General features: G+C 34.9%; 1 protein-coding gene across 1 annotated transcript in view; it reads right to left on the minus strand.

Moving 5' to 3' along the window:
• The window catches only part of LOC145991789 (dynein axonemal heavy chain 7-like), a 208974-nt gene that overhangs the window by 153482 nt on the left and 33716 nt on the right, over positions 1 to 21776 (minus strand). Inside the window, exons 8-11 of the mRNA XM_083127839.1 lie at positions 10809 to 10974; positions 5688 to 5792; positions 3727 to 3988; positions 1000 to 1143 (exon numbers count right to left, since the gene is read on the minus strand). Of these exons, the coding sequence (XP_082983965.1) occupies positions 1000 to 1143; positions 3727 to 3988; positions 5688 to 5792; positions 10809 to 10974 (677 nt within the window). The remainder of the gene's footprint in view (positions 1 to 999; positions 1144 to 3726; positions 3989 to 5687; positions 5793 to 10808; positions 10975 to 21776) is intronic.

Consider the following 21776-nt stretch of genomic DNA (forward strand, 5'->3'; position numbering starts at 1 on the left):
TGTAGAACTATGCACTCAGTTACATGTTATTTATATTAAAATTATCAGCAGTTTTACTGATACAAACATAAATTAAAACTGCAATGTCGGTCTATACAAATACTAATACCTATGAGCCTGTTCCATCCCTACTGTACATTTAGAATACAGAATATCTACGCAAATGCAGAATGCATAAGAGGCAATGTATACTCAAGTAATGTGTGGAATATTACTCTATCTCTCCCTCTCTCTCTATCCGTACTTCATGGACACCTTTACAAAACAACTTATTTAAAATATGCACCACATCAACGTTTCTAGTTTTTGTTTTAAGTCTACATACTTCATGCACAGATAGGCTAATCAGGATTAAACTTGCAGTTGAAGTATTTGTCTGTCTAGGAGGGAGCACAGATTGCGGCAAGCTACGAGGAGTGGAATTCAGTGATTGCTGTTCAGAGGTCGTGATGTACAGTGAAGGGTAGAAATGCAACTATCTGGTCAGAGACAAGAACTGTCATATGATCACAGGTTCGATTGCACAGCAATCACTGAATTCCATGACTTGTAGCGTGCTGCAATCTGCATTCACTCCTGAACAGTCAAGTGATTTGTCATCTTACTGAAAAGATAAAAAAAACATCATTGTATTGTGAAATTCGTATGCACATATGTAAACCTATTCCATAATGTATATGTACACAAAGTTTCATTCAGATTGCTTAAATATTACAAAAACTACAGCAATTTTCAATGCCTAGATACTACTTGCCCACACTTTATAATTTTTCTTGTATGTATGCATTGCTTTCATTGTAGAATTATTTCTCCTGTAGTTTACAACTGTTACAAGCATAAAAAGTTTTCTTGTGATTTCCGAAACTTCACAAAAATTGTGCTTTTATGCTTGTAACAGTTGTAAACTACAGGAGAAATAATTCCAATGTACACTGATTCGCATTAGAAAGTACATATAAATGTAACCCGCAGCAAAAAAATCTAGAAAATGATGCGCACCTGGATGTATTCATCTATATGTTCCAACTCACACATGCCTGAAATAACATCCAGTAACTCAAAACACTCTTCAATATCCTTTTGTAATTTCGCTATTCTGTCTGACAGTTGTTGTGCAAAAAGTGCATTGAAATACTCATAGAGCTGAAATGAAAACAATGTAAAAAATAGTAAAATAGTTACAAATAAAAATAAATTGCAAGATTTAATTATAATGGATTATATTACCATTAACTGTTATATTCTCATTAATTATTACATATATTCTTTTTTCTTGGCATGTATCATTTGTGTATGATTTTAAATATTTTATAAATTTTAGAGTATACACACTTGTATCTAAATGTTCAAAAGTTTGATTTAAGTCCACATTATGCTTGGATAGACTAATAGAAACTGGACCTACAGTTCAAAATGGGATCAGACAAACCACTGTGCCTATACTAGGGATCGATTCTAGGACCCTTGATTACAAGGATTGCATTGCAACTATGCCATGAGGGGAGATCCAACTGATTTCCTAGAATGTAATTTCAAACTGTGATTAAGTAAAAGTAATACTTTATTACAATCCAAAAAAAGTATTATAACTTATAATAAAGCTGCATTGCCATGATCATTTAATATAAAATGTTTATTTATTTGCACTTCCAAATAAAATATACAAACTAATTGCTTCGTTATGCACTTAAGGTCTGGTTGGCTTAAGATCCTTTATAACCATGGATATCAATTTCATATAATCATCATCATCCTCATTGTACTGATTAGCCAAAAGTGTTACAAAATCACTGTAAAGAACAGAAAACAAATACAAATATAACACAAACTGTTGTAGTTTCTAAATTGGAGTAAACATGTGTTATGTGATTGATTAACCAACTATTTATGAATCTTACTGACATAACTCAACTACCAAATAAGCATTTTTAATAACAATAAGGGCAAAAGTTTGTTTCAGGTCCATTTGAATGCATACGTAGATAGCTTTACAATGGATCTAAAGAATTGAAATGTGACCTCATACCAAATCGCGATCCTTTATTACAATGGACAAAACAAAAATTACAAAAGTGCATTAATAAAAAAAATTCAAAATGCTGACCAAGGCAGAATTTATTGTTAAATAAACACACTATAAAGTGACATTTCAATCTTATAGGAAAGCCTTCTTCAGACACTGAACCAACTTCGAATTTGAAACTCTGCATTGGTCAGGATTTTGAGTGTTTTATTAAGCATGGAAACAAGGCTTAATAGTGTTATTAACAAAAGTGCAATCTCCTGATTTTGGGAGGGGGGGTAGCATAAGAAGGGTCATGTAATACCCTTCAGTTTTATAGCACATCAGTACACTGAGCAAGAGATTTTTATGATGGTTTGAAATGGTACATAGGCTGAGAAAATTTTAAGAGCATTTCACTACTGGAAGATATTATTATTAATTAGCGATGGGACCGATTAATTGGCACTATATCGGTATCGGCCAATATAGGCATATCCGTGTATCGGTAAAATTACCGATTATTTTACCGTACCGATACATCGTTAAATATCTGATAATTTAGTGCAAAATTCTGCCATTTTGTTGTAATTTTTATGGATAATCTCTATGCCCTACTTTCTAAAAAAGTAAATGTATAAATATGCAATTTCTTTTTCACTGCAGTCACCTTGAAACACACATTTATTAAGGAGGTCAATGAACCTTCAGGTTCTTCAAGGACCATTTCTAATTTCTTATTGGATCGGTAGAATATCGGTTATCGGTATTGGTAAATTTTATATCGGTACTTTATCGGTATTTGCCAAAATTTCATATCGGCCCATCCCTATTATTAATAATAATTTATATTTGTTAGGTACTGTAATATTATATCAAATTTAATAAAGATAATATGATAAAAGTCTGCAGCCTTTGCCTCAGTAATGTTGTATTTTGTGTCCAAATTTTGGTTATTTTCTACCTCACTGGATTATTTGCAACAATGAGTATGAATGATGAACTGATAAAAATAGATGAGAAAAGAAAACATCTTGAAACGTCCATGCCTTACCTGGGACTCAAAACTATGACCCTGCAACTGAGCCAAGATTGTTAGATGAAGGTGAAGAATTTGCATACAGAGTTTGCCTTATGAGTAGCGGCATGCATATTTAGTTTTTGACGAAAAAATGGAATGTGAAATAACACATTGTAATGTTAATTTTTCATGTTTTTGAGAGGTGTGAGGTGCATTTTGCTACCGTGTTTTGTTACAAAATTATGCGAAATAAACTGCAGAATGCGAAACATGAAATTTAGGGTATATTTACCAATGCGACAACTTCTGATGTGTGAATTATCCTGCGAGTTATGCAAATCATGGAAAATTGATAAATTCCGCTGTAAATATTTCAGAAGGAAAAATTGACTCTTTTACACAGGAATAAACTTAATACTCTGATAACTACATACATATGTTATTAGAAGTGAAGTGTTAATTTTGTGTAATAAATATAAGATTTTAAATCAAATTTAGAATTTCATTCACCATGTTAGCACCGATATGTCATTTTACATACCGCTCTTGGTCCCAAATTATGCCCATTTTTTGTACTGAAATCTTGATCTTTTATTCACCACAAATATGTGGCTCTACTAATGAGGTAAACATATGAAACTTCTTGCAATTTACAAGAACCTAGTTTAATATCAACTACTGAAAAACAGTAGCAAATACTTACAACAATGCTTCTATCGAAGAAATACTTAATCCTTTCAGGCCAGGTAAATACTAATGTACACAATTCACTATGTGATGTCTTCAGTGGTGTCATATCCACAACATCCACCAGTTCCTCTATAGTGTCAAGAACTTCTTGGCTCAATGCTTTTAACCCCTCTCCAGTGGCATGAATCATGAAACTGTTTATCTCCACTAAATGTGCTGTATTGGCAGGAATTGTTATTGCAAATTTACCAATTTCCATGAAACCTTTGCATATCCTGAAAAAAAAAGTGATAATAATAATTCAAGAACATTATGTACTAATAAATATGGAAAAACTTTGTTTTGATATAGAGAAATATAACTTAAGGTTCATTATATTTAGCAGCAATTAACATGTATTTTAACAAAGATAAATTGAAATGCAATTATTTATTAAACCAGGGATGTCTTAAATGAACAGAAATCATGCAAAATATATGTATGTCCATTTGAAAACAGAATTGTTACTAAAACTTGTGAATGTTTTTTTAACACAGTGAATACCTTTCAATAAATAAAATTATTATCAGTTATTAACTCTTTCGCTGCGGTCGTTGCTTTTATGCACAGCACGCCAGGTGCCTTGCTCCGCGGAAGTCGCATTATTGCGAGTTCATACTTCCACTCGCTGCGGGTGTCGCATTTCCGAAGTACGTCGCTTTTAGTAGCCTTCTGACATCTGTTGATAGTATTTTGAACTATTTGAACTTGTAGTTTTGTTTTTATCCGTATGATGTCACTAATTACGCCTCCGATTAAAATTCTTTGACATATGAGCGTAGAGTGCTCTGACTTGTCAGTTTCAAATGCATGTTCGAATGTAAACAACATGGCTTCGTCAAGTCGTCAACACTTGTCTGACAATGATGTTACTCAACTGTTATTTGCCGACTCAGAATCAGAAGGTGAATTAAGTTGTGATGATAATAGCGACAGTTTTTATGAGGCTTCAAGTGGTGACAGTGATTGTGTAGTGTCTGGTGAAGAATTTGTACCGCCGTCCGTAACATCATGGAGCAGAGTGCAAAACAGCATTGATCTATGTGCGGGAATTTCAAAATTTTTCAAAATATCATACCACCAGGGACTACAGAATGGTTTGCCAGTGCAATGAATGACTTTTGCAAGTTCTCTATAACATATTTTGTAATGTAATTTTGTAAAATTATACTTTCTAAAAAAAAATATTTTTTTCAAAATTTCAAAATTTTTCAAAATATCATACCACCAGGGACTACATAATGGTTTTCCAGTGCAAGGATTGACTTTTGTAAGTTCTCTATAACATATTTTGCAATTTAATTGTGTAAAATTATTGTTTCTAAAAAAATGTTAAAAATGTTTCTAAAAAAAATTATTTTTTTTTTTCAAAATTTCAAAATTTTTCAAAATATCATACCACCAGGAAGTACAGAATGGTTTTCCAGTTCAAGGAATGACTTTTGTAAGTTCTCTCTCATATATGTAATTGTGAAAACTATTTTTTTATAAAAAAAATATATTTTCAAATTTAATTACGCAGCCAAGGGATATTGTGTGCCAGAGAATTCCGCAGCGAAAGAGTTAACATGTGTTGAATAAATCAACAAAAGAGTTATTGCAAAATAGTTGTTTGATAAAATTCTTGAGAACTGACCAGATTTACCAGTTTTTGTTAAACTTTGATATGCATATCTGAAAACAAAAACATGTTTTTACCATTAAAACTTTGAAAAGATATGATAGTTTTTGTTTGATGTCTGAGCATTGAGAAATTAGACGTGAGTGAGTTGCTAACTTTTACCGTAAAACTTACTCGCAGACATTATATTAATTTTGATGGCCTCTGCCACCATCCATTTTGGAACTTGTTGTAAAATAGCAAGTCAATGCCCTACTGACTGGACTCTTGCAATCAAGGTACATAATTACTAGTATTAAAAAAACAAAACTTACTTGACACAATGATCCATGTGTTGATTGGACATGACTGTCACTATGCTCTTCACAAAATTGTTTGCTACATCTCTCAGATAAGCAGTAAGGTGAGTCTGCTTGATCCTACAAAGAATACAATTACAATATATTACATTATATTTTTAATAGCTGTTTTATTCACACATAGACTTGTATAACGTATCACAGTAATTAGGGTTTAAAATAGAACTGATCCACCATCAAACTAATATTGATGGCAATACTTGGAAAATGAGTGGCCACGGTAGCTCAGTTGGTAACGAGTCTGACTACCATGCTAAAGGTCCCGGGTTCGATCCCTTACCGGTTCAAATCCGGGAACTTTTCTAACGTTGGAAGCAGCCCCAGCACCCACCCAGCGTCGAATGACATGGGTACCTGGAGGAATCCCTGGGGTGTAAAGGCGGTCAGGGGTGTGATGCTGATCACATCACCCCCATTCACAACCGGATCAAGAAAGTGTGGGGCGTTACCCCCACACCCCCATATATGCTCTCATGGCATGGTGCTAAGCACAGGGGAGCACTTTACCTTTTGTTTTTTTACTTAGAAAATTATTTTTTTAAAAAGTGGTTCAGAATATTTATTAATTAGAGTTGGGACAGATTAACCCTTTCAGGCCCAAATAAAGAAATTATGGAAACTTAAACTAGTTTTATTGATATAATTACATGAATTGACACACTATGAAAGAATATAATGTTAAAAATAACTGAAATTAAAAATGTATGGTGTTACATGGTGTGGTTTCACTAGGGAACCACTGAGCTTCAACATAATATTATATATATGTATGGTGTTACATAAGGTGGTTTCATTAAGGAACCAGCAAGCATGAAGACAATTTTAATTTTGATGATACAAAGTGAAACAGTTTTTTTTGTTTTTGACATACAAAGTCCCACTTTACATGTTGAACACTACCATCTTGTTCGATGGGGTTCTTGAACACTGCTACAGTATGCACATCTCCTTGATGTTCCTTTCTGTGGCATGTGACAAGCTTTGTCAAACCTCTTCTCAGGAGCTACATATGGCTTGACTCGCCACTGCACATTTCTAGCCTTCTTTCCTTTGGTAGGAGTCGAATCCTTTGATGCACCAACTAGGCCAGCAATAACGACCAACCGGAATTCCTTCAGAGTCTTTGCAGTATTCGGGTTAAGTTCATTGTAAATTATATATGAATTTTCTACTATTGTCACATCCCAAAAAGGCCAGAAAATTCTGTGCCACCATTTGTGACTTTTCCTGTCAATTTCAACATGTCAGCTTTGTCCACTAGTCCCATGTGAGCATTGTAATCTTTCACCAATTGAGGGCAGCTGAACGTTGTTTTTGTTCCACACTTGTTTTTTCTTTGAACTACACGAACATCCGTCACATCATGAAAATTTGAGAGGAATGTGATACCTTTTTTATCCTTCCAAATCAATGCCCACACTCCCTGCTGACTACACGTGAATTGAAATTCACCTCTTTACAAAACATTATCAGCATCAAAGTCCTTCGGGAAACCTACCCTACTTTTCCTTACAGTTCCACATGCATAAATATCTTGTTTCTTCAGATACAAAACAAGATTTGGCAAAGTGAAATAATTGTCAAAGTACACTTCATGAAATTTTCCAACTAATTCCTCAATCAGCATTTTTACAACTGTGGAACCTAATGATGTTTCTCTGCCTTCTGTTTTCTTTCCAGTATATATTTCAAACTTGGAAATGTATCCATTTTCGTTTGCACGCACCCAAACTTTATATCTGCACTTTATGGGCTTCAGTGGCATGTACTGCTTCAGGCTAGATCTGCCCTTGAATCGAATCATAGATTCGTCGACTGCTTGCTTACGTGTAGGATAGTAACTATGCTGAAAACTTCTGCCCAGATAGCATGTAAGTTAACTGCAAGTTAAATCGACATTCGATTTAACTTGCAGTTAACTTACGTGCTATCTGGGTGGTTATCATGTCTAAATAAGGACGGACCTTGTAGAGCCTATCAAAACCAAACTCACCTTCTTTAGGTTGCAAATTATTATCATTGACATGCAGGTGAGAAAGAAGCCACGAAAATCGCGTTCTAGACATCAAAGATGAAATGAATTGGTCAAGGAGAACTGGATCTGCCGACCAGTAGTCTCGGTAACCAAGATTTTTTTCACACCCATAAGCAGATTTATGGATAAGAATTTTTTAATTTCTTCTACATTTATTGGAGAATTAACTGTGCAGCCACCTGCATTTTGTGTTGGGTACAATTTTGTCTGAAAGACAATGTGCTCCAACAGCTCAGTAGTAAACATGTGTTCAAAGATCTCTACTGGACTTACCTTATCATCAGGAATGTTTGGGCCAGATTGAGCTGATTACAAGACAACGATGCTACCATTGCCCCATCAGGGAGGCCCGAGGACCATTTGGAAAATGATATCAGATTGATGGAATATCAGATATCGGTATCGGTAATTTTTTTATCAGTATCAGCTCAAATATCATATTGGACTATTCCAATTACAAATTTTACAATATAGGTAGGTTTTCCACTCAAACTAGATCACAGCAATCTACCAGAACTTTGTTTTAAAATATTCATAATTTCACCTAAGGTGATTATTTAATCACAAAATATATTTCTCTATGCAATGCTGGCATCAAAATAAGGAAAATTATGCATCTCGCACAATTTCTCTCTGTGAAAGTGTAGCATGGCATTCTTGCAGACTTTGTGGGATTCATGGCTCCTGGAAATTATCAGCCAGTGTCAGTGATTACATTTGAACTGATCATTTCTGATATACATACCACTGGTATTGATCGATACTGATACATTCGCATCAGTATCAACTCGGCCCTAATTTTAAAATATTAACAGTTTCTGCTCTGCACTTTTATTCCAATGTACTGTAGAAAAGACACATTCAAGTTAAAATAGGGAGTTTTGGAATCATCATCAACAAGTTATGTGATGTTATCACAACTGTCATCAACAGTTGTGACAAGTACCTTCTGAACATCTCTTATTTGTGTCATATTTCCACATCTCAGGCTCATCAAATTGATAACAATGAATGATGATTAGATGAAATTGATGAAGGAACATATGTGTGAAGGACAAGCCTCAAACCTGGAATCTCAGGTGGTGAGCTAACGGGTTGATCACCCAATGTATTTGTTTTGGCCAGTGCAGGGACATCCAAACATGGAAAGTAGATAATGAATCCTTTAGATACATGCACAGCAATATAAAATGCACCCCCTCCCCAAACGCTGTAACCTGTTCAATTTCATTGTACACTTTGCACCATAAATGACCAAACGAATGGAATAAATCAAATCATTGGCAACCAGACATGCAATGACTAGAAGAAAGCAGAATCTCCAGATTTTATCTGGTTTTAACTTACTTGTTTTATCTTTAATGTTTTTAATTTGAACTTCTTTTTAAATGTTTGATGGATGAGCAAAAAATATCAATGTACTTGATTCAATGACTGTAATGTGGAAATGGATCATATTAAAAGTAAACACCACAAAAATAAGAATATGGACAATAAACCAATCAAATGAACCTCTACAAGTGTAAAATGCAACAAAATGAGAGGAAAAGGGGTCTCGGGTTTGATAACCGGTGGAGGCACACAGTGGTTCGGATCCCACTTTAAACCGTAGGTCCAGTCCCAATCAGCCTTTATGTGCATCAAGTGGACTTAAAACAAGAAATCAATCAATCTGAAGTCAGGGAAGTGGATATAGCATAAGCACTCAAAATATTGCAAAGTGACTATTTTAGGCTCTCCAATTTCAATTTACTCTTTTTTTATGATGACTGCAGTAAGATTTAAATTTGCCATACTTTCCAGACACATTGTTTTTCATTAAAAACAATGCTCCACTGTTGCTTCTCTGATGTCTATTACCATGGAAACCTTCATATTATTGCTTCAACATATTTCTTCAAATGTGAAAAACATTTTACACAACAAATGTTCCATTGCTGGAACATGTACTATTTGAATCAGCAATGGAACATATGTTTTGTATCAAAAATTTAGCAAGGTAGCAATCAACTTGTCAAATGTTGCATCATGCACAAGTTAAGTAAATAACTAGGCAAGCTGTAACACTAAAAATGTATTATTAATAATAGTCAATGATAATAATTAGCTATCATTAAACTTTTTCAGAGAAAGAGAATGGTTTGGATGTAATAGGCTACATCAGAAATGTGGAATTGGTTCATTTCTTCACTGAGTTCGTCCAAAACATAGGTGAATAAGGTAAGTAATCATCTTCTACATATATTTTCATGTAGTACAAAATAATTTTTTTTGTAAGGGGTGTAATAACCTCGTCTGCCTTTATTTATTTTTCATTTTTACTAGAAAACATTATAGTCTCTCACTTCTTGAAATCTAATGAAGCAGAAAATAATTTGAACCACAATAATATGTACAAGCTGTTACATATTATGTTCCGCATTTTCTTTTGAAAAGTATTAAGTCTAACATTTTTCCTTGTAGTCACTGCTAAACAGTGATCATATTTGAAGTAGGTCTCACAATTCCTAGATTCACTTTTTTTAACGTGAAGACTACCTCATATTAATTTCTTTTTTCTTCTGGGTGTTAAGTTACACAGATATCATGAATGGCTCTCAAAAAAATAATTAGTTAGAAATTACTCTGGGGTGTGAATTACACATTAAGTTTAATGGCTTTCTAAATGTGGTAGAAATAATTGTTACTTTTCCTCTTAACTCATACTCATGGTTTTCATTGAGTGAGTTAACTTCCAAAGTCAGTGATGAATGAAATAATACAAAAATTGACGAACATAGTGAGAAAAAGTAACATTTCAGGATACATCTTTTAAACACCTGTAGCTACATAAATACACATTTCTGTGCTCTAAAAAATTTCAATATTGGTTAAAAATACTAAACGTTTATGAGAAAATAAATTTCCATAACTCAAGGAAGAACTTTTATATACCAGATACATGTGACAGAACACAAAAAAATCAGCATTAATGTTTTAGTACAAGTTCCTTTTTTTAAAAAAAAGTGCATTTTATTTATTTATCAAGCAAAGGTACTTACTTTGCAGTATCAAAATACACATTTGCAGGTGAACCAATCATTTCCAATACTATGCTCCTGTAGACCAAAGCCTTTTCCTTCAATTCGCTAATATCTGGGCCTGTGGCAAGGAATTCCTGAATTTCTTTTTCAGCTGTCCCATCAAATAAGTAAGCATACTGGTTGTCTGAAAGGAGTATATCACTTGTGTTTAAACAATTTATTCTGATAATCAAATATTAATAGCAATCACTGTGGTATGGTACGTAACAGATTATAGAGATTGAGTCAAATATCGCTGACTGATTGATTGGTTTGGTTTATTTTACTACTGTCTTTTTTGGCTAACTGCGAAGATGAGGATGAGTGACGATATGATGAAACTGAGGAAGAGACGCTCACAAAGAGCACCCATGCCCAGGCTAGGATTCCAACCTGGAAGATTTGGTGTTTTAAGTCCACTTTATGCACAGTAAGGCTAATTGGGACTGGACCTACAGTTTAAAGTGGTATCCGAACCACTATGTGCCTCCACCGGGTATCGAACCTGGGATCCCTTGATTACAAGGCAAGCCCCCCCCCCCCCCCCAACCTGGAAGAGCCAATCATCATGTAGATTTGCAGAGGTGTGCTGTGGTTTTAACACACACAGCTGGAAGATGGAAAATATATATGTAAAAGTTTGGATATTTGTAAATGCTCTTGCCTAGGTTGTTTTCCCTCAACAGCTTCCCTGTTTGAAAGGTAACAATAGGGCCTTGCCCCAGTGGATGGGGGTGGGCTGTTTGTCGGAGGTATAAATACTGGGTTCCGACTTGTTACAGGCTCTCTCACCGCTCTCAGATACTCAGATACTCAGACATTTGCAGACTCTCTTAGATACTCCAATACAAGGCCCAATGGATTGAGGCAGTATTTACGGAGCCAGATGGATGTATAGAGATGCACAGAAAGTGAGTGTCATATGTATAGGGACCTCTGCGTGATAAACTGCGGGGCAGGCAGCGCTATGCACGTAGCTCAGATGAAATGTTCATTGCTGAATGAGAGGATGGCATAGGGAATCTTGAGTAATAAACTGCGAGAGCGGGTTAGCACTATGCTAAATATTGCGCTCGTATAGTGAAGTCCTGTTATGTGCATTTCTCTGTTTTGGAGCGAAAGGCAACTGGGTTCTGTACTGTACACCAGTACAGAAAGAATTTCAATTGATTTGATTTGATTGATTGATTTTATTTTACTTCGCGTTTTGTGCCTCTTGGCTAATTTGCGACGATGGGGATGAGTGATGAAATGATGAAATCGATGAATGGACATTCACAAACAACCATGCCCGAGCGGGATTCGAACCCGAGACCCTTGGCATCGCAGCACGATGTGCTAACCACTCAACCACAGAGTCCGGCGAAAGAATTTCATTCTCATTTGCATAAATAAAAGGCCCATATTGTAAAATATTTATGTAAGCCTATATACGAGAATAAATATAAAACTTCTACCTACCTATTTTCACGATTTGAAGTTCAGGGCCTCCTTGTTGGTGCAGTGGTAATATCATTGCCTTCAAACTAAGGGGTCCCGGGTTCGATACATGGTGGTTTGGATATCACTTTAACTGTAGGTCCAATCCCCATTTGCTTATCTGTGCATAAAGTGGACATAAAAGAGATATCCACAACGACTTGGAGCTTATCGTCATACATAAGCCAAATAGACAACTTGTTAATTATGTCTCTCATTTCAGTTCACTACACAACACAGCACGTATCATTCACAAAAATAGAATCCACTCACACGCTGCCTCTAAATAAATTCCACGTACCAAGGAACCCCTAAAGACCACTCGACGTGATCTAGACTAGAACTGATCCTTGCCATTTTGGTAATTTTTAGATGCACTCATTGATTGACTTGCTTTATTTTACTTCGCCTTTTTTGTCACTTTTGGCTAATTTGCAAAGATGGGGATGAGTGATATGATGAAATTGATGAATGGATACTCACAAACATCCATGCCCAGGCCAGGATACAAAACCGGGACCGCTGGCGTCGTAGGACGATGTGCTAACCACTCTGCCACGGAGGCCGGCTAGATGCACTCATAAACCATTCCCGGTCAGCCAACAGTTTTCTTCTCCCCACTGTAACTCTTAATTGTTTGAAGGTCAATGACCTCTTTTTCAACTCATGTGCAAGCGTTCAATGATGTTCTTGTCCATGTCCCCATATGCCACACTTTCCCCTTGCCTGCGATAATTTGGCTTCAAAACTCCCCATTCCTGGGAAAATTACATGCTGGGAAGAAGTTCAGAGGAAATTTTCCAGCCATACCCAACCCTGTTTCCTCTCCTGTAACAGTACGGCTCCACAATTTCTCGTTCCTGGGGAAATTACATGCTGGGAAAAATTGGTTTGCAACACTGATCGGGTGATCCTTAACTCTTTCGCTGCGGAATTCTCTGGCACACAATATCCCTTGGCTGCGTAATTAAATTTGAAAAAATATTTTTTTTATAAACAAATAGTTTTCACAATTACATTGTGTTCTATATGAGAGAGAACTTATAAAATTCATTCTTGCACTGGAAAACCATTCTGTAGTACCTGGTGGTATGATATTTTGAAAAATTTTGAAATTTTGAAATTTTGAAAAAATTTTTAGAAAGAATAATTTTAAAAAATTACATTGCAAAATATGTTATAGAGAAATTACAAAAGTCATTCCTTGTACTGGCAAACCATTCTGTAGTCCCTGATGGTATGGTATTTCTCAAAACACGGGATGACACAGAGTGGTGGAGCGGCGTGGAAATTCGTAAGTAGTATCAAGATACTGGGTGGTGAAAAGTTCAGTTTGTTCTGCTGTGTGTTCAAATACTGAGCGGGGGAAATATTTGATAAAACAAGAAAATGGTGTGCTAAATACTGTACTGTCACCAAGTAACTTAGCACTTGCCTGTGTCGAACTTCCCGCACCTAGATCAATGCTGCTTTGCACTCTGCTCCATGATGTTACGGACGGCGGTACAAATTCTTCATCAGACACTACACAATCACTGTCACCAATTGAAGTCTCATAAAAACTATAACAACTTTGTCAGTATATTTTAAACTCAGTATCGGCACAATAGGTAACTATGGTACTATGTTGAAAAGGTAATTTAAAATTTACATATACTGATAACTTTATAATTATTATATTGATAAAAATGAAAAGAAAAAAAAACTAGAGACAACAAAAATTACAATAGCATCAAATTATGCAATTATTTGAAAGAACATTTATATGAAGAAAACACTTCTTTATTGTCTCCTTGCGAGGCAGAGCAAGTCCTACTCTAAATATTTGGGCATGCATCAGTTCTACATCTGAGCACACTCAACAAGTCAGATTCCTCAATCAGGTCCACAAGATGGCTTCCTTCAATTTTCAAAACTTCACATTTGGCTTGATCACATCCAAAATGCAGAAAATATCACACTCACTTAGTCTTATTTCTCATAACATTTCATTTTAGATAATGCAATATTCATTTACTAGCTAGTTAATGCTGATGCCAGCAGATAATAATTTCCAGCTCCCAATTATTAAACTAGGCACTTTACACCAGTTCCAAATCTTTTCTTTATCGTTTAACAGATTATTCCATTATAAAAGCATTTCCAAGCTTCTGTTATCAACAAAATGTCTCTATATAGTTTAAACAAACTATTAAAGATTAACTTATCCAGTATAATCTCTCAAAATATCCAGATTTTTAATGATATCAAACCTTCACCAATCGTCACATTTTTAATTATGTACCATCCCTCTTGAGATTCTCTCAAGTCACAGACAACTAGTATTAGAGCAACTAGTTCAAGCCAGATTTTTTAGTATGTGTTATCTTCAATTGTTTTTGTTTTATATTTTTGTCCATAAGTGCTTAACAGCTTGAATGTTTGTGTTGTAAATGTACATATTTGCTCTGTTACAGCTATTTTACTATGTATATCACAATATACTTATCTAATGATTACAATTACCATTTTTTGAATGTTGATATAAAATACCAAGTATGACATCATATTAGACATTGAACAATTTTAAAGAGTTGACCTTTGTATATAAACCTTGATGTCAATGCAAATGTACATAATTTCAATAAATTTAATTATAAATTTGAATGTAACTTATCTTGCTTGCCTGCAAGAACACATATGATTGAAGATATTTGTTTTTTCATATTGTCAGTCAAAAATAACTGTTATGAATATGAATATTCACAATATTCAGAATATTTCACAATTTGATAATTTTGTCATGATATACAAATTGGCTTTTTTAAACATCATATTTAATGGAATAGGTTTAAGTAGTAATTTCAGACATTTAATTGTATTATTTGAATAAAATTTTGAGCAATCTTATGACTAAATTATTATAAATATTGCACAAATGTGGAACTTTGGACTTAGCCTAACCATTTTCAAATGTAGTTATGACAATGTATTATATTTATTGTCATACTGGCGCTCAACAAGGGACGAACCTGTCGTATGTGTGACGCTTATTGCGTAAATAGTCTGTATGGTTTATAAGACCTTTGAAGTTGTGAAAATGTGGATAAAAACAGATTGTGTTTTGGGTCTTGTATAAATGGAGTTCATTATAGTTTGTTGAATGGAATTTGGTGATCAATTAAACATTGTTGAATTATGCGTGCATATCATTTATAATCTATTCGACACCTTGAGTGCGATCTGCGTGTGTTCCAAATACACAACAGATGTATTAAATGGCGACGAGAAAAATATTTAACGGCGTAGTACAGATTTAGGTGAGTTTTGTCTATGATTAATTGGATTTAATCGTTGCGGTAGGCATCATGGCGTACGTGCCCGGATTTGACAAATATGATCCAGATGAAGGAACCATTAACTCTTATTTGGAAAGATATGATAATTATTGCCGAGTTTTCAACATATCTGAGGAAAGCAAAGTTCCTAGATTCATATCTGTAATTGGCGCCAAACCTTATGAAGTGTTACGCGAGTTGTTCTCTCCAATCCTACCAGAGAAGAAATCGTTCAAAGAAATTTCTGATAGGCTCATTTCTTATTACAATCCAAGTAGTAATTTTATAGTGCAACGCCTAAAGTTAAGAAAATGTACGCAATTGGATGTGGAGAAGGTTGAAGATTTTACAAGAAGGCTCCGAAAGATAGGTGAAGCATGTGGATATGGTGAGTTTTTACCTATTGCATTGTTTGACACGTTCGTGAGCGGTTTAAGGTCTGACGTTATTAGGAAGAAAATAATAGCAGAAAATATCATGGAATTCCAGAAAGCTTTTGAGTTAGCTAGACAAATGGAAAAACTCGAGTGTGATATGAAGGATTATTACCGTGAAGTGAACTTAAAAGGCACAATGAATAATATTAAGTGCAAGGGCAATGACAGAAGATTTCATGAAGCGAATAACGTTTCACGTAAAAATGAGATTGATTCCAAATTTAGCAATCAGCAAAGTAATCTTCATGGTCAAGCTAATAATTCAAAATCATATAAATCAAAGTCCCAAGTGCAAGGGCATTATGAAGGAAGGTTTTGTTCGTTTTGTGGGAAGCAAGGCCATAATTATTTGAAATGTTATAAAAGGATTAACATTGAACGAAGAAAATCCACAAATTATGAACTCAATAACAAATTTGTTGCTCATACAACTGAGTTAGAATCCGCACCTAACTCTGAAGCTAGTCCAACAAACACAGCTGCAAGTCAAGATTTATTTATTGCCACTATTTTTACGCATTCTAATGATGCACAAATGAACTTTAATAGTAAAGTTGATAAAGAAGAAATCGTGGATCAGGCATCCAAACTTCAATCATCACAACATGTGATCAACGATTCTGAAAATGGTATAAAAGTGTGTACAAGGGAACTAGATTCCAACATTAACCAGCGCACATATTTAATAGAAATTAATGTACATGGTCATGAAGCAAAGTTTGAGATTGACACTGGATCCTATGCATCTGTAGCTAGTAAAGATTTTTATCAAATGTTTCTGCAAAATGTACAAATGTCTGAACCTAACTGTACATTGAAAGGTGCTGATAATAATGTGATACCATTACTGGGAAAAGTTAATGTGAATGTTGCGTGGAGAAATCAGTTCTATCGTCTAGATTTGTACATAATCAACTGTCATTTAGAATATCCGCTTTTAGGAAGAAGTTGGATTCAAATTATGATACCCAAGTTACATTGTGAGTTGACTGAAATTTGTGCAAGGGGAACTTGTTCTCCGCAGTCTGATATTATTGCACACAATGTCACAGGAAATAGTGCAATGAACTCTGATGTTCGTAATGTCAAGCATATATTAAATAAATGTGTCAATTGTATAAAAACTAATAATGTACAGGGGATCGTTGATATTATAAAGGAAGAATTTCATTCTACATTTGATGGCGATTTAAGCTTGCCTATAAAAGATTTTAGAGCTGATATTCCATTAAAACCGGACGCAACTCCAATTTTTAAGAGATTTTACAATGTGCCTTATGGAATTAAAGACAAAGTAAAATCAGAATTGGATAAATTGGTAGAAAATGGCATTTATGAAAAAGTCAATACTAGTGAATGGGCCAGTCCGATGGTTGTCATTAAAAAGAAAAATGGAGATTTACGCATTTGTTGCGATCTAAAAAGTACATTGAACAAATACGTAGAAAATGCTTCTTATCCCCTACCACTGTTAGAGGATATTTTCCAGAAAGTTAGAGGAAATGCCGTATTTGTTAGTTTGGATTTGCAAAAAGCTTATTGGCAAATAGCTTTGAGTGAAAAAGCAAAAAGGTTGCTTGTAATGAACACGTCATGGGGATTATTACAACACACAAGATTACCGTTTGGAGTTAAAATTTCGTCTCAAATATTTCAGAAAGTAATTGAACAGATATTGCAAGGTCTGCATTATGTAATTCCATATCAAGACGATATTCTAATTTGTGGATCTGGACTGAATGAAACGGTTAGCAGATGTATTGAGGTCATGCACAGGTTAGCACAATATAACGTGAAGGTTAATTTGGAAAAGTGCAAGTTCTTTAAATCATCCATTCAATACTTAGGATATGAACTCTCTGCGGAAGGAATTAAACCATGCCAGTGCAAGATTGAAGCATTGCTTAATTGTCCACGTCCGCATGACGTGAAGGAATTGAAGTCGTTTTTGGGAGGCATTAATTTTTTTCGAAGGTGCATTCCAAATATGGCTATACTGATTCCAGCCTTGTACAATTTATTAAAGAAGAATGTGCATTGGAATTGGAGTGATGACTGTGAAAGTCAGTTCAAAAAGGTTAAAGAAGCACTGCAGTCATCCGAAACTTTAACTCCGTTTGATCCTAGCAAGGATACAGTAATCATATGCGACGCTTCGAGCTATGGTCTAGGAGCTCAGATATGCCATAGAATTAATGGTGAATTGAAAACAATAGAGTGTGCATCTACTACTCTTTCGCAACATGAAATGTCTTATCCTCATCATGAAAAGGAAGCTCTTTCAATTATATTTGCCGTGAAGAGATTTAGAAAATATATTTATGGAAAGCAATTTCAAATATGGACTGATTCACTACCCGCCAAACAACTACTTCAATATGGAAAGGCTATACCCATTATGGCTTCATCCAGGATTCAACGTTGGTGTTTGTTCTTGGCTAATTATGAATATGAAATTGTGTACAAGAAGAATGTTGAAGTAGCGGATCTGTTGTCGAGGTTGCCATTGCAAGGGGAAACAGTTGATATCGACGGGATTCAGTTTGTAAATGCAATCAAACTCACGGATCGTCTGAAAGATGTCTTCCGAACTTTGCAAGAACAAGATGTGATGTTGAAACAGGTCAAAAGGTACGTTATGGAAGGTTGGCCAGAATCTAAGATTAAGGATCCAAATATAGATGCAAGTGAATTCGAAGCGCTGAGAAGAAGAAGAAATGAACTACAATGTGAAGAAGATATATTGCTGTGGAGTTCTAGAGTTATTGTACCTAATTCAATGAGGCAACAAGTTTTGGAGAAAGCTCATGAGAATCACGATGGCGTAGTTAAAATGAAGTTACTATTGCGTGAAAGATATTGGTGGCCTGGTATAGACAAATGCGTTGAAGATCACGTAAAATCGTGCAACGTTTGTAATGCTGTAAAACCTGACACCAAAAAGAAAGAATACAATGATTGTAAGGAAGTAAGTAAGCCGTGGGAGAGAGCACACATGGATTTTTTCTATTTTCAAGGAAAAGTGTTGCTTCTCGTTGTTGATGCATTTACAAAATGGCCAGAATGTGAAGTTGTATCTTCTACATCATTCAGGGATGTAAAAGGATTTATGTCGAGACTAAGTTCAAGGTATAATCAGCCATACTCCTTAGTTACGGATAATGGTCCTCCCTTCCAATCTGCAGAATTCAAGAAATATTGTGAAGATCAAGGGATTGCTTTGATGCAATCACCAGCTTATCATCCGGCTAGTAATGGACAAGCTGAGAGACACGTACAAATTATAAAAAGTGCTCTGAGATGTAAATTGTACGAAACTAGAAAAGAGGACAAGCATTTTGATTTAAATAATGCTTTGCTGGATGTGCTACATTGTGTCCGAATGGCTCCAAACACCGTTAATTTTAAATCTCCTGCTGAAATGATGTATGCATTTGAGCCGAGACCGAAAGATGATATAGGTCGGTTGCAGGATATTCCTGATAAAAGCAAACGCGAGGATACCAGAGGAGGTGTCAAAGTTTGGGTGAAACTTGCCAACCGAGATTCCAGTGGTGCATCCTACGTTCAAGGTGAAGTTGTCCGGAGAGCAGGGACATATACTTGGTATATTAAAGTTGGTAAAGATGTTAAGTTAGTGCATGGGAACCAGATAAAATGGAGAAATGTGAGAGAAAATGATAGAGGATATCATCATGATAGTGATGAAACAGGCGATAAGAATAATGACGCATCTTCAGAAGTCCACGAAGGAAGATATTTAGATGCGAATGATACGTTTAAAGATTACGAGAGAGGAGACAATCATGAAGTGGTGGAAGAAGCTGCAAGAGGTAACATAGATTTAGATAGACGTGAAGCAGCAGAGTCAAGAGTGTTAAGGAGAAGTCATAGGCAAAGAAAACCACCTGACAGATTGGATTTGAGTGATTATGGTTAAAAGAAGTAAAGACATAAAACCAAAATTTTGCTAATGCAAAATTTCATCGATGCGGGGGAATGTCGTATGTGTGACGCTTATTGCGTAAATAGTCTGTATGGTTTATAAGACCTTTGAAGTTGTGAAAATGTGGATAAAAACAGATTGTGTTTTGGGTCTTGTATAAATGGAGTTCATTATAGTTTGTTGAATGGAATTTGGTGATCAATTAAATAATGTTGAATTATGCGTGCATATCATTTATAATCTATTCGACACCTTGAGTGCGATCTGCGTGTGTTCCAAATACACAACAGAACCCACAACAGATCTGAGCCCTACTGAGACATTTAACATATAATAATTAATATAATGCCTCTATATTTACAATCTGTTTACATGTTCAGCATTATAATCAATTGAGTGTGACTGAATATTTGTTATCCAACAATACAACAAGAACTTGTTCATCATGAACCAATACAGTGCAACTACCCATAATGAACATTTAGTACTTAATAATATTGAAAAAAAAAATCAAGTTCGACATACCAACAATTATTATCTAGTGAAGTACCACATGAACCAATTTTACATAAACAATGTACCTACATAACATTATTATTTATTATCAACCCATGAAGCACCATTCAGAACTTAATTTTCAACCTGAGAGCATAATTTTTATATTAATCTTTATTTAGCCAAAAAAATATATTAATTATAACTTTCTACATGTAGAGTAAGTAACCTCTGATCTAAATTTCCCTAAATTTCCCATTAGGAATTGATCCATTCATCTAGCAACATCAGCTAACAAGACAAAAATGTAAGTCCCTGCATCGAAAAGCAAACATCCTCAGATTTACGGAGTGCTGAATATAAGATTTCTTACATTGCAAATGAATTCATGCAAGAAATGTATAAATTATGATGTGTGCACAGAAATTATAAATCATAAATAATTGTTGTTCCTGAACTCGCAGCGTCACGGCTCGAACTTACTATTCAGCCCTTTGTGAACACATTTTGGAGCCATAATGCATTCTAGCATTTTTAAAGGAAACAACTACTTGACTGAAGCTTGGATCAACACGTGAATCACTTTGCTCTTTGTCAAGTTCATTCCTATTTGAGCCTACGATTCAATTCTTGGAATCTTTGTGCTCTAGTAAATATTTTTCAAGCCAAAGCTAAATCTTAGCATTCAAAATTATTATGCACATGCCATCACATTATATTATACATTTTTTTGCACTCCAAAATACACATAACAAAGAATATTTGTTACATTAAATTTTTTCACCGTTCAACACAACTAAGGATCAAGAAATATGATTGAAGACCAATGTCGGATCATGAAGATCAACTTAAGGCAAACTCTACAGAGGAATACTTCATACCTGAACTAATGTTTCAGACTCAAAGAAAGAAGCATGAAAAGTGAGAAAATTTTGACATTACCAGCTGACAAAAGAAAAATTCTGCACAAAGTACTGTGACTCACAGTACCACCTTTAACCCACATCCTAAGAAGAAGAACTCAACCAACCAACCCTCATGGGTATGGTTGTGAAATGAAGCAGTATCTTTTGTCCTTCAAAACAACAAAATAAACAACGTGTTAGCATAAGCAATTTCATAATGCTAAAATTAATATATGAATAATTAAAAAAGTAAAGAACTGAGGTTTTATGTACCACCCTTGACACTCAGTCAATAAGAAACTCCCAACCAACCAACCCTTGTGGGTATGGTTGTGGAATGAAGAAGTATCTTTTGTCCTTCAAACCAA

This window comes from Lepisma saccharinum, chromosome 8 (assembly GCF_977018435.1).
Source record: "Lepisma saccharinum chromosome 8, izLepSacc3.1, whole genome shotgun sequence".
Classification (NCBI taxonomy): Eukaryota; Metazoa; Arthropoda; class Insecta; order Zygentoma; family Lepismatidae; genus Lepisma; species Lepisma saccharinum.